The sequence below is a fragment of the Adiantum capillus-veneris genome, chromosome 21, assembly GCF_014529385.1.
Source record: "Adiantum capillus-veneris isolate H3 chromosome 21, ASM1452938v2, whole genome shotgun sequence".
In the NCBI taxonomy this organism is placed as follows: domain Eukaryota; kingdom Viridiplantae; phylum Streptophyta; class Polypodiopsida; order Polypodiales; family Pteridaceae; genus Adiantum; species Adiantum capillus-veneris.
The window spans coordinates 37,964,578-37,980,199 of record NC_140951.1 but is presented as its reverse complement, the minus strand read 5'-3'; the positions used below and the strand labels follow the sequence as shown (position 1 = coordinate 37,980,199).

Genomic DNA, 15,622 nt, shown 5'->3' with positions numbered 1-15,622 from the left:
CATAAAGAAATACCGAAAGGGGCGCCAGTCTTTGGGCCAATATCTCTAGGCGCGGAACTCCGCCGGGCCAGTGCAAATCTATTGTGATCTGTGAATTGTTTTGAAGTGGTTATTTGGTGCTGTCGCGATTGATTTTTGACTTGGAGTGTCCAAGTCTGTTACAGTGGTATCAGAGCACCGCCGATTTCTCTTCTACGGGAAATCCGATCCCCAATTTTTTTTTCCGCGGCACCTATGGCTTCACGCAAGGATCAGTCGACTCCCTCTGCATCTGGAGATGCGGGCAAGGATCACAACGAAGATTCCGGCAGAGAGTATGGCCCACCTCGGCCTACTCAGGCGGAGCAAAGAGAGATGAAGCGTCGTCAATTGATCGGCGATGCAACAAAGATGATGCTTAGTTTTGCGAAGGATCCGAAATTGGCAAAATATATGAGCGAGACTCCTTTTCAGGAAGTGCATGCGCAGTGGCAGAAAACCACTACACCACCCCTGAAACCCGCTCTCAAGAAATCTTCTGATCACAAAGAGTATTCAGAGAAGGAATTACAAGAGGTGGTTGATGCACGGATTGCTCAGCTTTTTGACGCGCAAAAGAAAGCCAAAAAGCACGGCAAAAAGTAGAAGAAAAGCACTGACTTCTCGGGATATTTGGGTCGTCAGTAGACATTTGACAAGGCAAAGAAACAGAAGAAGCGTGTTCGATTTGAAGGAGTAGCAAGTTCTTCTTCTTCTTCTTCTGACAATTCTTCTAGCTCTTCAGATTCGAGCGAAGAAGACAGAAAAGGTAAAAAGCGAAGCAAGAAACAAAGCTTCACAAAGGGCAAGAAAAAGGCAAAGAAGGCTAAATCTCGCCCAGAGCCTGACAGTTCTACTGAGGACTCGTCTACAGACAGCTCAGATTCTGATGATGGAAACTTGTATGCGAACAAGAACTTTTATAAAGCCAACCAGTATGACTTTCTCGAAGATAAAAGCAAGAAAGTCCGAGAGTTTAAGGAAGGTAGCCACTCCATCAAGTTTGATACTTTTTCAGGATACTCAGATGCTTCGAAAGCTTTGTCTTTTATACAACAGTTTGACATCGCTTTCGCGGGAGGACGCTATTCAGAGCACTCCAAGATTCGGAGAGCTGCCTCTTACTTTGACAGGAATGCTCATACTTGGTGGTCCACGCTTCTTTTAAACAAGACTGCGCCAGTTAAATGGCTGAAATTTAAGAAGCTTTTTATTTCTTCTTGGTTGACGCAAGAATATGAACGAGATATATGAGCTGCTTGGAACCATCTTCGGATGACCAAGAAAGATACAATCAATGCTTACTGTGAGAGATTCTCGAGCTCTTTTCTACCCGCCTCTTCATTCAAGAAAATCTCGTTCAGAGAACAGATTGAGCGGTTCACCTTGGGTCTACCTACAGAGATCCGAGATCACTACTTGGAGCAGAAGTCAGCTTCTATTCAGGAGTTGATGAGTCATGCAAAGCGGGCTTTTGCCATTCACTCTGGCAGTCTGACCTACCCCACAGATGAGGCCATGACACAACGAGCCGAACAGCCGAACAGACTTCCGGGAATGGAAGTAGAAAGAAAAAGAGCAACCCAGAGAAAAACGATGCACGACCCAAGCTTACTCCTCAAGAGCGAGCTCGATTCATCAAGGAGGGGAAGTGCTTTGGATGCGGGGAACATGGACACATCTCCGCGAAGTGCCCTAAAAAGGCACAGAAAGAACAGAATGATAAGGACGACGACAAGCCTGAGAGTTTGAGAGCAGCTGAGGAACATGGACGAAAAGGCAAGATGAAAACAGGACGGGTTCCAGATTGTGTGGGTACCGATCCCAACACCATGGATGAGAGTACAGAACTTTGCCGAGCTTGGGGCAAAGTGAAAGATCAAGACGCCTTGATTTTCTTTGATGGAGGAGCCAAGGCCAACTTCATTTCACCAGAATTGGCGGCGCAGCTCGAGATTACTCCCGATCGGATGGGACCACTTGCAGAGGCAGTTCTAGCGGCACCCGACAGGGACGTAGCCATTACACCTGTCATTGGCAAACTTTGGTTGCATTGTCAGGGGTATTTGGGGCATGAGGACTTCTTCATAATGCCTTTGGAGGGTTGTGATGTTCTCTTAGGGTTTCCCTGGTACCACAAGAACAACGCCGTGGTCAATTATCGGGCGAGAAAAGCGACTTTGACTACAAAAAAGGGCAGAACAATTGTACTTCATATTAAATTGAAGGGCGAGTCTGTCCCTATTGTATCGACTTCCGCCATTTCATGAAATCCAGTCTCTTTGTTTACTCTATCTTTTTGAAAGAATTGAACGATAAGGATAGGACAAATATGTCTAAACTTGATAAAGAACGCCAAGGTTTTCTCCACTCACGCTGATTGTCTCTCAGAGGGCCTACCAGGAGAGTTACCACCTGCTGGTCCTGAAGATCATACCATTGATCTAATATCTGGAAGCACACCACCAAACCGGCCATCTTACCGTGTGAGCCGAGCACAGAATGAATGTGAGAATGGCGATGGAGAGAGAGAGAGAGAGAGAGAGAGAGAGAGAGAGAGAGAGAGAGAGAGAGAGAGAGAGAGAGAAAGTGCCAACGCTGGAATGGAGAGAGAGTGGGTAAACGGGTTCCCAATGGAACCTCTCTACTATCGTAAGTGTACAAAGATGATGAATACATGTGGGGTGGGCCTAGCATATATACTAGGCCCCAAGGCCCCCACAACCTCATGAGATAAAAGGCCCCACGACCCTCATGGGAAAAAATACCCTAAGGTATAAAACCATCCAATGTGGCCGAGGTGAATGGAAAAAGGAATGACCATGTTCAATGTGCACATGTGACCCTAGGCTAAGTGCATGACATGGGTGGCCAACCCGGACCATACTAGCCGTACAACATGAAGTGTGAAGCAGCCGGAGATGTAACTCTAACACCCCCTCTCAGCACCGGATGCTGAGCAAACAGAAAGAATGCGGTGAATAGAAGCCAAAGTCTGTTGGGAAACAGCCTTGGTGAAGATGTTTGCAGCATTGTCCGCCGTACGGACGTACTCCAATCGCAAATCTCCAGCCAGAATCCTCTCGCTTACATAGTGATATTGCACCTCAATGTGCTTGGTCCTCGCATGGAAGACCGGAGTCTTGGCGATGGCGATGCAACTCTGGTTGTCGCAGGAAAGAAGTGTCGCTGCAATCTGTGGGAACCCCAGCTCCCCCAGAAGTCTCCGTAGCCAAATGCCCTCGCACGCAGTGTAGCAAGCTGCACGGTACTCCGCCTCTGTAGATGAGAGCGCAACGGTAGGTTGCCTCTTGCTGCTCCATGAGATAGGTCCTGAGCCAAGTGTGAAAACGACTCCTGTAGTCCAGCGCCGAGTGTCGGGATTGCCAGCCCAATCCGAATCGCACCATCCACAAAGTGTGGAACCGCCTGAGCGACGATAGAAGATCCCCAGATAAACCGTGCTAGAAATGTACCTCGTCGTACAAAGAGCACACTTCCAGTGTCGCTGCCGAGGCTTGGAGGAAAAGGAACTCAGAATAGAAACAGCATAGCAGATGTTTGGGCGTGAATAGGTAAGCCACACTAAACAGCCTACAACATTGCGGTACTGAGTCTGGTCAACCCGAGCTGAGGGATCATGGATAGAAAGGTTCTCCCCGGGCTCAAGTGGAGTGCCTATAGGTCTGCACTGTCCCATTCTGTGTCGGTCAAGTATATCCGTAGCATACTTCCGCTAAGAGAAGAAGATGCCATGAGGTGTCTGGTAAATCTCAAAACCCAGGAAGAAGTGTAGCAAGCCCAAATCCGTCATCTCAAATGTCTTTTCCAAAGACTGCATGATGGAGCGGATCCTGACTGTCCAAGAACCTGAAAAGATCAAGTCATCAACATATACAATAACAATAGCAACCAAACTGCCCTCTGATGCTACATAGCAGTTCGCGTCACCATGTGTACGCTTCAGCCCGAGACTAATGAAAAAATCATCAATCCTCTGATACCAGGCCCTGGAAGCCTGCTTCAGGCCGTATAGCGCTTTGTACAGTCGACAGACGTAGTCCTCGAAGCCAGGTTTCGCAAAACCCGACGGCTGCTCAGCATAAATCTCCCCTGTAAGAGTACCGTTGAGGAAGGCACTCTTGACGTCCATCTGATAGATAGGCCAGCCGTAGTGGGCTGCTAAGGAGAGTAACATCCGTATAGTAGTCATCCGAGCGGTCGGAGCGAAAGTCTCGTCGAAGTCAACGCCAGGGCGTTGTGCATAGCCCTTGGCCACAAGTCTCGCCTTGTGCTTCTCGATGGCCGTCGGCTTTGAACTTCGTCTTGAAGATCCAGCGCGTCCCAACAATCTTCCGCTTCTTAGGTCGAGGAACAAGCTTCCAAGTACCATTCCGCTCAATAGCGTCGAGCTCCATAAGCATCGCACACTTCCAAGAGTTAGACTCAAGGGCCTCTTTCACTGAAGAGGGCTCTGGGGCCGCAGAAGAAATCCGCGTCATGACAGCAAAGTTCACGAACTCGTTGCCCTCGTATACCTAACTTCGCTGCTGAAGGCGTGCTGAGCGTCTAGGTTGCCCAGGCTCCTGCGGCTGTGGTAACTCCGTCAATCCAGAAGAAGAAACTGTCGAATAAAGCCAACCAGGTACAAGTCGCTCCCGAGGTGCTGCTGCTACGTCCTCTGGAGGGTCCTCGGGATCATCTGCAGACTGGAAAGAGTCGGTGTCAGAATCAGCATGATCCAAGGTAGGTACTGGCTACTGTGGTAGAGGTCTAGGTAGTGGTGGAGGTGGAGGTGGAGGCCTGACTGGTGCGGGAAGGGAGAGAGAGGTCGATGTAGAAGGCTCCGAAGTAGACGCCCCCTCTGAAGAGCCAATGAACTGCTCATCAAAGACAACATCACGACTCACTGTAGTGGCCTTGGTGACCGGATCATGAAGGCGAAATCCACTGGACTCCTGACTGTATCCAACGAAGATCATCTTCTTGGACTTGGGATCCAGCTTTGTCCGCTTCTCCTTTGGCACATGCACGAAGGCCGGACACCCAAACACGCGTAGGTGTGCCACAGAGGGCTTGCGTCCATAGTAAGCCTAATAAGGGGTCATAGATGCTACTGCTGATGTAGGCAACCTGTTCTGAAGGTAGACCGCCGTGGAACAAGCTTCTACCCAGAAAACCCGAGCCAGAGAAGCATGCTCGAGCATCGTTCGAGCCATCTCAACAATAGTCCGATTCTTCCGCTCGACCACTCCATTCTGAGATGGAGTGTAAGGAGTAGTCAGCTCGCGCTATATGCCCTCCGACTTGCAAAACTGCGTGAACTCCTTGGAAGTGAACTCACCTCCGTTGTCTGAGCGAAGAGAGACAATCTTTAAGTCCTTCTCCTTCTCCACCAGAGTCTTCCAATCCAGTCTTCCAATCCTTGAAGTAGGATAGGCACTCCGACTTGAGTTTCAAGCATTAAACCCAAGTGTACCTCGTAAAATCATCCACTAGCACCAACATGTAGAGGGCTCCGCTGAAGGAAGGAGTGGCTTGAGGGCCACAAATGTCGGTGTGGATCAAGGCTAGTGGTCTCGAAGCTCTAGTTTCAGCCTGCTTCGGAAAGGCGTCACGATGTTGCTTGCCCATCTGGCAAGCTGTGCAAACACCCGTAGGAGAGCGAATGCTAGGAAGCCCATCAACCAAGGACTCCCTGGATGCCTGCTGCATGTAGGAATAGTTCAAGTGGCCATATCTGGCATGCCACAATGAAGAAGATACCGAGCCATGTGATAGTAGTGTTGTGAGCTTGAAGAGGGCGCCGTCTCGCTCACCATGGGCTAGCACTGTGCCAGTAGCAGAGTCGGAGATAACAACCTTACCTCCTCCAAATAGTACTTGTGCCCCCTGTGAATCAAGTGAAGCCACTGAAAGGAGGTTGAAGGCTAAGTCAGGTACATACAAAGCCTCCAAAGCACTGTATCGTGGGTCAGTCGAAGATCTGAAAATGGGTATGTGGCCTGTACCAGAGACCGGTACCGTGTGGGAATCACCAAGAGTGATAGTCTGATCTAACGTAGCTGTAAGGGAACTGAACCAGTCCCTCATAGGAGTCATGTGGGCGGTAGCACCGCTATCCACAATCCATGCTCCAGACTGAGTAGAAGTCAATGCCGCACCGGTAGCAGCAACAAGAGAAATCCCCTCAGATGGCTTGGCAGTCGTCACCGCCGTGGAAGCTATGTTCTTCTTAGCTTTGTCAGCCTCGTCCTGCTTCTTCTTCCGACACTCCGCTTGCTTGTGCCCTTTTTTCTTGCAATAATGGCACTCGATGTCTTTGTTGTTGTTCTTCTTCTTCTTCTTGTCGTCCGACGTAGAAGGTTCGCCCGAATCCGATGTCTGGGCCTTCTTTCCCTTGTCCTTTCCCTTAGCCAGCAATGCACCATCCGCGCCAACAGCTCCTTCGGCCCGAAACTCGGAGTGGCTCTCAATCTGCATGAGCTCGAGAAGAACCTCTTCCCAGGTAAGCGGGGCTCCGGGGCGTGAGCGTATGATCCCCTGTGGTAGTAGGAATCAAATCGAGGAGGGAGTTTGAAGAGCAAGTGCTTGGCCATCTGCTGTGTGGTCATGCTGCCTCCAGAGGCAACGAGGTCATCCCAGATCTCCCGCATCTTGCGAGTCAACCCCAGAAGTGAGTTGAACTGGCTGAACTGCAAGAGGTAAAGCTCCCGCTCTAGCCGAAGACACCTGGCGACTGATTTGTCCTCAAACAATTCCGTAATGCGTTGCCAAAGCTTGTGTGCGTGCTCCTCCACTTTAACTTCCTATAGAACCGTGTCAGAGAGGTTCATAAGGAGAACAGTGTACACCCGACGGTCAGTGTCGACCCATGAATCAATATCTGCCTGTGAAACAGATCCTGGAGTAAGAACCGGCTTCGTAGCCAATGTGCTGTCCTGAAGCCAATCCCAGAATCCATTGTAGGTGATCAGGGTCTTCACCTTCGTCTTCCAAACACTGTAGCTGGAATTATCCAGCTTGGAGGTCTCTGCAAAGACCGTAAAACCATATGCTGCAGGGGCAGCCATGTCTCGTCAATCTCCGTGCGGAAGCGTATGCCCAGAAAGCAGAGAGATCAAGTCGATGTGAGGGTACCGTGAGCAACCGTGCTAGAGGATAAGTGCCAGGCAAGCTGTCTAGTATCTACCCAAGAGCAACTGCTAAGGTGCTAAACAGTAAAAAACAGCAAGCTTGTACGTCTCCGAACGCTGCAGAAGCGGATGTTGAGTAACTCTGTGTATCTCAGCCTATGAAGGCGCTGAAATGAGAGAAAAACAGCAAGGAAACCGGTCCAGAAACTGCACCGGAAGAGGGGTAAAAACACCCGAAGTAGAGGGTACCGGGGAACCAACAAGATCGCTGAACCTCACCTCGTGTGTGCGAAAAAACGCAGCAAACCTGTAAAAAATAGCAAGCTGAAAATCGCTGTCCGCTGAGGTTAATGCCCGGCCGATGAGGGGCAATGAGGGGTAAAGATAGGGAATGAAGGGGAACTCTGAAGCCAACTGCAACAGACGAGGGACCCTTCAACTGTGTTGATGAGATAACACAAGCACCAATTGAGCAATGAGGGAAAAGTCAGACCAATAGAGAAAAAAAACGCTGGAGTTTCTCTCTCTGCTACAAAGCGATGATGAGGAAAAAACACAAGAGTTAATCCCAAGATAAAACGCAAGGGGTAGGTGCTGAAAACGCAGCTGCCTTTGGAAAAAAACGCAAGCACTCCAGTTGCACATCCTTGGCGATGAAACACAAGGGGAGGATGAGCGCTCGCTACTGATGCCTCAAACGCTGATGTAGAGATGCTCCCAGCCTAGGCAATGATACCATGTGAGAATGGCGATGGAGAGAGAGAGAGAGAGAGAAAGTCCCAACGCTGGAATGGAGAGAGAGTGGGTAAACGGGTTCCCAATGGAACCTCTCTACTATTGTAAGTGTACAAATATGATGAATACATGTGGGGTGGGCCTAGCATATATACTAGGCCGCAAGGCCCCCACGACCTCATGAGATAAAAGGCCCCACGACCCTCATGGGAAAAAATACCCTAAGGTATAAAACCATCCAATGTGGGTGTGGTGAATGGTAAAAGGAATGACCATGTGCAATGTGCACATGTGACCCTAGGCTAAGTGCATGACATGGGTGGCCAACCCGGACCATACTAGCCGTACAACATGAAGTGTGAAGCAACCGGAGATGTAACTCTAACAATGAAGAGATTATGAACCAAGTGAAAGACCTCTTGGAAAAGGGTCTTGTCCAGCCTAGTACTTCACCGTATTGCTCTCCAGTGTTGGTTTTGAAGAAAGACGGATCTTGGAGGATGTGCATTGATTATAGAGCTCTCAACAAAATCACCATCAAGAACAGATTTCCGATTCCTAGGATTGATGATATACTCGACAGCTTACAGGGATCCTCGTGCATTAGCAGGATTGACTTGAAGACTGGATATCATCAAATCCGAATCGCGCCGAGAGACGTCTACAAGACAGCCTTTCGGACTACTTTTGGGTTATTTGAGTTTTTGGTGATGCCTTTTGGCTTAACCAATGCTCCTGCGACATTTAACCGGATGATGGACATGATTTTTCGAGAGTACAGGCTATTTGTTGGTACTTTCTTTGACGACATCATTGTTTTCTCCAAGAATGAGACAGAACACAGAGATCATCTGCTTCAGGTCTTTCAAGCATTACGAGATCACAAGTTAGTGGTTAATGCAAAGAAAAGTGAATTTTTCCTACCATAGACGCTTTTTGGGACACATTGTCTCAGCAGCAGGAGTGCAAATGGATCCGGCCAAGATAGAGACTCTACATGATTGGCCCGATTTGAAGAATGTCCATGAAGTTAGAAGCTTCTTGGGACTGTGCTCGTACTACAGGCGGTTCATACGAAAGTTTGCATAGGTTGCTTCCCCTTTGCATATCTTGACACAGAAAGGAGTCCCTTTCTCGTGAGGATCCATAGAGGTGACTGCCTTTCGGACATTGAAAGAGAAATTGACTACGGGACCTATTTTGACTTTGTCGGACTTGCAGAAGTCATTTGAAGTATATTGTGATGCTTGTGGTCGTAGTCTGGGTGCGGTCTTGATGCAAGAAGGCCATGTCATCGCTTACGAGAGCCGATTGTTCTCGAGGCCGAAGATGACAACACAGATATATGAGAAAGAGCTTTTGGCGGTTATCCATGGTCTTACTCAGTGGCGGCATTACCTACTCCGAGTGGATTTTACTGTCTTTACAGACCATCAGAGTTTACGCTACTTCTTGTCACAGAAGCAGCTTTCGGAAAGCAGATGCAATGGGCGAACATCTTGTCACAGTTTCACTTCCAGATTGTCCATGTGCAGGGACAGAAGAATGTGGTGGCAGATGCTTTGTCTAGGAAGCCGTTGGTTCCGGCTATTTCCGCGATACATCATCGGAGCCTCGACGATATGGTCGATCAGTATGCCACAGATACAGATTTTGCAGATATTTTCACACAGATACGGGATGGGGAGACAATAGCTGGATACTCCCTTCGCGAAGGTGATTGCACAAAGTGGTACAATGACGATGCATGGAAACTGATGCAACTTGGGACTATGCTGGTGACGACGACGGGGATGGCGACGACGACTTAAGGGCTGAAATCTGCGGTCTTCTATCTGCTGAAATCTGCTGAACTTGGGGCTGTTTTGGGCGGCTGAAAAACGCTGTTTTGGCTGCGTTTTTGAAGGCTGAAAATGGGGATCTTCTGCAAGTGGCTAGGGCGGAATTTGCTGTTGTTCCTAAGGCTGAAAACGCTGCTGCAATTTCTTCACTTCAGGCTGAAAATGAAAATGCTGGCAGATTTGGGTAGCGCTAGCAAAAATGCTAGGGATCTGGGACTGTTGGCGAGGACTGCAAAGCTGAAAACCATAGTTACATGGGACGGCAGGTCGGGGTCGGGGTCGGGAACGGGGTCGGGACTGCAAAAGTCAGGAAACGGGGACGGGGGTCGGAACGGCAAAAAAAAAAAAGAGTTTTTTTGGCGTTTTTTGACCTACACACATAGAGCATCACTTTGACCATAAATTTACACTAAATAGACCAAAGAACACGAGTCATATAGGCTGAAATGTGCTAATAAAACATCGATGATCGATCGATACAAAATGAGAAGTGCATGCCACAAGGGCTCTCGCGGTGTCGCCGTGGCGGAGGGATCAACGGCAACAAAACGGCCCCTCTTGGCCGCTTCCGCAACCTCATACACCGTGAGTTTCTCAAGAAGATCCAACCTCTTCTCGGGAGCTACATGAGGGCAAAACTTCACCTCGTGACCGGGTTCATGAAGAAGATGGGCTCGCACTTTGTTTGAACCACCCGATCTCTTGTATGGACATAGCTTGCACGTCCATGGTCTTGCACCGCCACCTTTGCCACGCAAGCTAAAGTCGACTTCATCCCACCACGACCACGTTTGCATGGCGGGCCTCCTTCGAGAAGAAGCGGCTTGAGAAGTGGAGTTGGCTTGAGATGACATGATGGTGGAGAGACTCGAGAGAGTAGAGCTTAGAAGTTAGAAGGGTTAGAGGAGAGCTTGTGTGGAGAGAGAGTAAAGGAGAGCTTCAAAGTGGGTAGAAGAGGGAGAGGAGAGCTTCAAAGTTCAAACTTGAGCCTTGAGCTTGAGGGAAATGGAATGAGCTTGAGCCTTGAGCTTGAGGGAAATGGAATGAGCATTGAGCATTGAGACTATGAGTATTAAGAGGCCCAAGGGAGCCTTTTATAGCCTCCCAAGGGCCAAGGCTTTAAAAATATGGCAGTTGGGGCTGCACAGAGCCGTTGCAAACGGTCAAAAACGGCCATTTTTTTGAATCCGACCCCGGCCGACCCCTGCTGTCCCCGTTCGGTCCGTCCGACCCTGGTCCGGCCCCGGCCGTCCCCGGTCCGTCTCCCCTGCGACCCGCCCGTCCGGCCCGTTTTCCGTCCGTCCCTCGGCGTTCCCAGCCGTTACCGGCCCGATTACGGCCGTCCCCCGGCCCTAGGGCCCGTCTCCTGTAACTATGCTGAAAACGCCAAGGCTTGAAGGGGTGATGATGAAGACCAAAAACGCTAGGCTGATGGGAGAGGAAAACGCCAAGGTTGGGGGGTACTGCGGGTTCTTGCTGAGAAGATGCCTGTTGAGCGGAGAGCTCCTGCTGCCATTTAGTGCTAGCTTGGGTTTGCTTATATATTTACTTAGCAAAATTGCCCTACCTACTTTTGTTGGAAAGTCACTTAAGTTAATAAGTGAAAAATGTCAAAAATAGGGAAAATAGGCTAAATGCACTGGAAAAATCCCCTAATTGATTCTAATGGATTCTGTCGGGAATATTGATGATCATGTTGTGTGCAACCAGAGGATATGCATCTATACTAAGTGACTGGGCATGCACGGTCTGCGAACAGACTCACAACAGTGCCAGATCACTTCCTATTCTAGACTGACTTGACTAAACTGAACCCTTATCGTGTTGTAGCTTGTCCACGGACACATAGGGTTGGATGTGGCACGTGAGACTCTCTCTCTCTCTCTCTCTCTCTCTCTCTCTCTCTCTCTCTCTCTCTCTCTCTCTCTCTCTCTCTCTCTCTCTCTCTCGTAAAGTTCAGTAATTTTGAAGTTTCTGTTCGTGTTGCTATTGATTTCTCGCTTGGAGTGCCCAAACCAGTGACATCCATTCACCTCTGAAGTCAGCTTTGAAGAAGACGACTACACCAAGAACACCAGCTCAGAAGGTGTACTCAACGAAGGGATCCTCTACTCTCAGACTCTACGTCCAGATGCTCTGAAGAGTGAGGCCCCTTGGGCTTATTTATTCTTACAAGGGATGCCCTATAAGCAGAGCCCCAAAAGCTTCTAACTCAAAAGCAAGTAGTCCCAATAGCAACAGATCAAAAATTTGCCAGCAAAAGCACTTAGCACAATTTGCAGAAATCCAAACAGTATGCCACATCATCAGCCATCGCAATATTTGGGTCCCGTACAATTCTGTTGTCACGTCAACGTCCGTACTTCCATGTTGCCACATCAACATCCGTACTGTCCTGTTGCCATGTCAACGTCAGCCTTTGTCCGGGCAGTACTGCCACGTCATCAGTTTGTGACATGGAGTCCCCTTCCATAGATTTTTTGGAGAGCTTTGAGGAGCGGCTTGGAAGGGGAGGATTTCAAATCTCAAAATTTCCGAAGAGTTTGTGGAGCGGCTGGGAATCTCTAAGGCCCGGTTTGGAGTACAAGAAGGAGGTAGCTTTCCATATCTTGCAACTTCAACATGGCCCCCCTTGCTCAAGCGCCAGCAATAGTGATGACCAACACCAACTATCGGCTACGCAAAGCGGATCGACAATTCCCACTTAGCGGCCTATGCACGGGCGAAGTTCTCAAGAAAGCCCTCAATTTGTTTGGCTCGAGATTATGAAGCCAAAAGCAAAAGCACGAGTTCGCTAAAGAATAAAGGCAGAGGCAAGCTTAACAAGGACCACAATACCTGTAACAAACTGCTGACGTGTCAAAACCCTAAAGAATGGAGCTAACTTGCAGATGCTGGCCGAGGGGCCTAAACCCTAAGAGAACAAGTAATAGAAGAAGAAGTCCTACCAACTTATGGGGACCCCGTCCGATGGGGCCCCAAGTGACATAAAGGATTAAAATAAAGCAAGACCCGCACACACGGAAAAACTAATGATGTGGCAGATTTTCGGAAATTACGCTGGCATGATGACGTGGCAGGCTGTACGGATTTTCACGTTTTGCGCTGGTTGATGACATGGCAAGCTGTACAGATTTTCGTGATTTACACTGGCAGCTTTTTCGCTTTGCTTTTGGACCAGATGCTTTTGAGTTTGAAGGCTTTTCACTATAATTGCTTTTTACGCCAAGGGCCTTTAAATATGAAGTTAGGGCTCATTCTCTGGCATGCTTCCTAGAGAAGGTACAGAGTCTGGAGTACCAGCTTGTAATGTGCTGCGTTGATGCAATATAAAGAAATACCAAAAGGGGCGCCAAGGTTTGGGGCCAATGCTCTCTGGGGTGGAATTCCGCCACTCCGTGTCGCGTGTTGTCTCTCTCTCTTTTAGTTCAGTTGTTATTAAAGTGCTAAAAGTCTGTTCAGTGTGTTCTTTTCTATTGGCACGTGGTGCCCGTCTTGTGACAATACCAACCCTTAGTTAGCTGTCTCAGTACCCACGAGGTCCGAGCATTGTTGTTATAAATGTAAGAAAACGCTTTATTTGGCTTAGAATGCAACGCCAAAGACAAAAGCAAGAACTCACAAAAAGACAAGGGCAAAGGTAAGCTAGACAAAGATAGCAGTGATAAAGACTTGATAGAGGAGATCGGCATGGCACAAATGGTGGCAACAACAGTGGCCACAACGCCAGATTTCTAGTCCTGAGGCCATTGCCGCCACTAGCTTCAGCCAAAAAGAGGCTTGTGAGTGGCAAAGAGGGGCAAGCAGTGCTCCCTATAAATAATTTGGAGCCTTTTGTTGAAGTTCAAGTTATCGATGTTTGAACCCGTGGGTCAAAGTTCAAGGCACATGCATCAGGTAGGATCAGACATATCTAAAACACCATGGATAAGTGCACCAATCCATTGTTGTTGGTCGAACTATGGACAGGATATGTTTCAAAGTTCATTGTCTCAGAATGTTTGGATTTAGGCAACTGATGCTCAAGATGGCATTCCTCTAAGGTAAAAAGTTGGAGGTAGCAAATCCGCCAAGGTATATCCAACATGACCGGTGTTGGGGTGTCCATGGTAGCTTCTTCATCGACTTAGTCTCACTATTTATGTTCACTATGAGTTGCAGAGAGGGTGTTAAAGGTAGTAGCATCTCAACTACTTAGTCTCACTATTTATGTTCACTATGAGTTGCAGAGAGGGTGTTAAAGGTAGTAGCATCTCAACTGAATAGCCCGATGTGATCCCAAATTTTATTTTGGCTTTAGGTATATATTTTACTTATTTGTCAAAGTGTGGGTAGGTCAATTTATTGAGGTGGGTATATAAACAACCCATTGCCCCCATTGTATCATAATCAGTTATCCATTGCCATTGACTAATTCAGAAGTCTCTCTCTCTCTCTCTCTCTCTCTCTCTCTCTCTCTCTCTCTCTACAACATGACCAGTGTTGCTAGGTTGTCCATGGTAGCTTCTTCATCAACTTGTCACTATGAGCTACAGAGAGGGTGTTATAAAGTTAGTAGCATCTCAAGTGAATAGCCCAATGTGATCCGAATATTTATTTTGGCTTTTAGTATTTATTTTACTTATTTGTCAAAGTCTGGGTAGGACAATTTACTGAGGTGGGTATATAAACAACCCATTGCCCCCATTGTATCATGATCAGTTATTCATGGCCAAGATTGGCTGATTCAAAAAACTCTCTCTCTCTCTCTCTCTCTCTCTCTCTCTCTCTCTCTCTCTCTCTCTGTGGCCTCGACGCTTCCACATCATCAACTTTGACAACATGTTCCATATGCATATTTTCCACTAGCTTCTGAAAACGATAATAGACGAGTGCAGAAAAATCTATAATACCAACATTGATATTTGTGACCAATATTGTCCATCTAGTTGCTGTAACAGTGGCATGCTACGCCAGAATTGCTATGCTTGGTATTGCTATTGCTGCATAGTTCACGATTGTCAAATGAACACTCTTCATCCTTGGCTCTTGAATCAGTAATAAACTTTCAAATGTGTATTTGAGCGTCAGCCATTACAGTAAATATAAAAACACTCTCTCTCTCTCTCTCTCTCTCTCTCTCTCTCTCATACGCACACACACCTGGAGCAGTAACTTTGTCATCAACAGCTACAGATGTGCTTGTTGCGGCTACCGAAGCTGTAGGAGGGGGAGGGGGAGGCGATGGTGTCGTAGGGGACGGAACCGCCGAAGAAGATTCCTCCTTAGCTGCAGTACTGAGCATTGCGTCCTCACGCCACAAACCCTAACGTTTTGCAGCAGCCATAGCGTAGTAAAGAAGAGAGCTGGTTGCAACGAAGAGATCTGAAGATGAAGATGGCAAGTGTAGTGAAAAGAGTGCGCGTTCCTCTCTTGTCGGCCTGTTGAATTAGACAGTTGACATCTTGGTCTGTTTCGAATTTGCCTCCTCTCTCTCTCTCTCTCTCTCTCTCTCTCCGGATGAGAAGTTATTACAACGAGCACACAAACAAGAAAAACAAGTTGAAAAGGAAACTGTGAGTTTTGTGAAAAAATGTTGATGATAATGAATACTAGCCTACCCTTCTATTTACTAACCTCTTGGTCGCGGCTTTCCAAATTGATAAGTTCTTCGTCTTTGGTCAATTTATAAGTTTTCTAAGCAATACAGACCAAGAGGTTAGTACCAAATGCCATTGATGTGGCATTTTGGAGGCATGCAAATGAAACAAGCATTGTCAACACGTTGTGCACTAGAATCTATGACACCCCCTCGAGACCAGGGAACACACACATGAAGATGTCACAGCAAGTACCGCCCTCGACCATGTGGGTAGGCCCTCCTCAACACAAGAGAGAGTGAGGGGGGGGAGG

At 48.0% G+C, this 15,622-nt stretch overlaps 1 protein-coding gene across 9 annotated transcripts in view; it reads right to left on the bottom strand.

Moving 5' to 3' along the window:
* LOC147430800 (TSL-kinase interacting protein 1-like) overlaps window positions 1-15,244 on the bottom strand; it is a 98,758-nt gene extending 83,514 nt beyond the window's left edge. For 6 of the 9 annotated variants that reach the window (XM_086493358.1, XM_086493355.1, XM_086493359.1 and 3 more), the window contains exon 1: window positions 14,873-15,243. In XM_086493358.1, the coding sequence (XP_086349484.1) occupies window positions 14,873-15,014 (142 nt within the window). In that variant the 5' untranslated portion in view covers window positions 15,015-15,243. Of the gene's footprint in view, window positions 1-14,872 lie in introns of all 9 variants that reach the window. The other 3 variants (XM_086493354.1, XM_086493356.1, XM_086493362.1) reach the window with 1 other exon arrangement.
* Window positions 15,245-15,622: the final 378 nt, after the last annotated feature.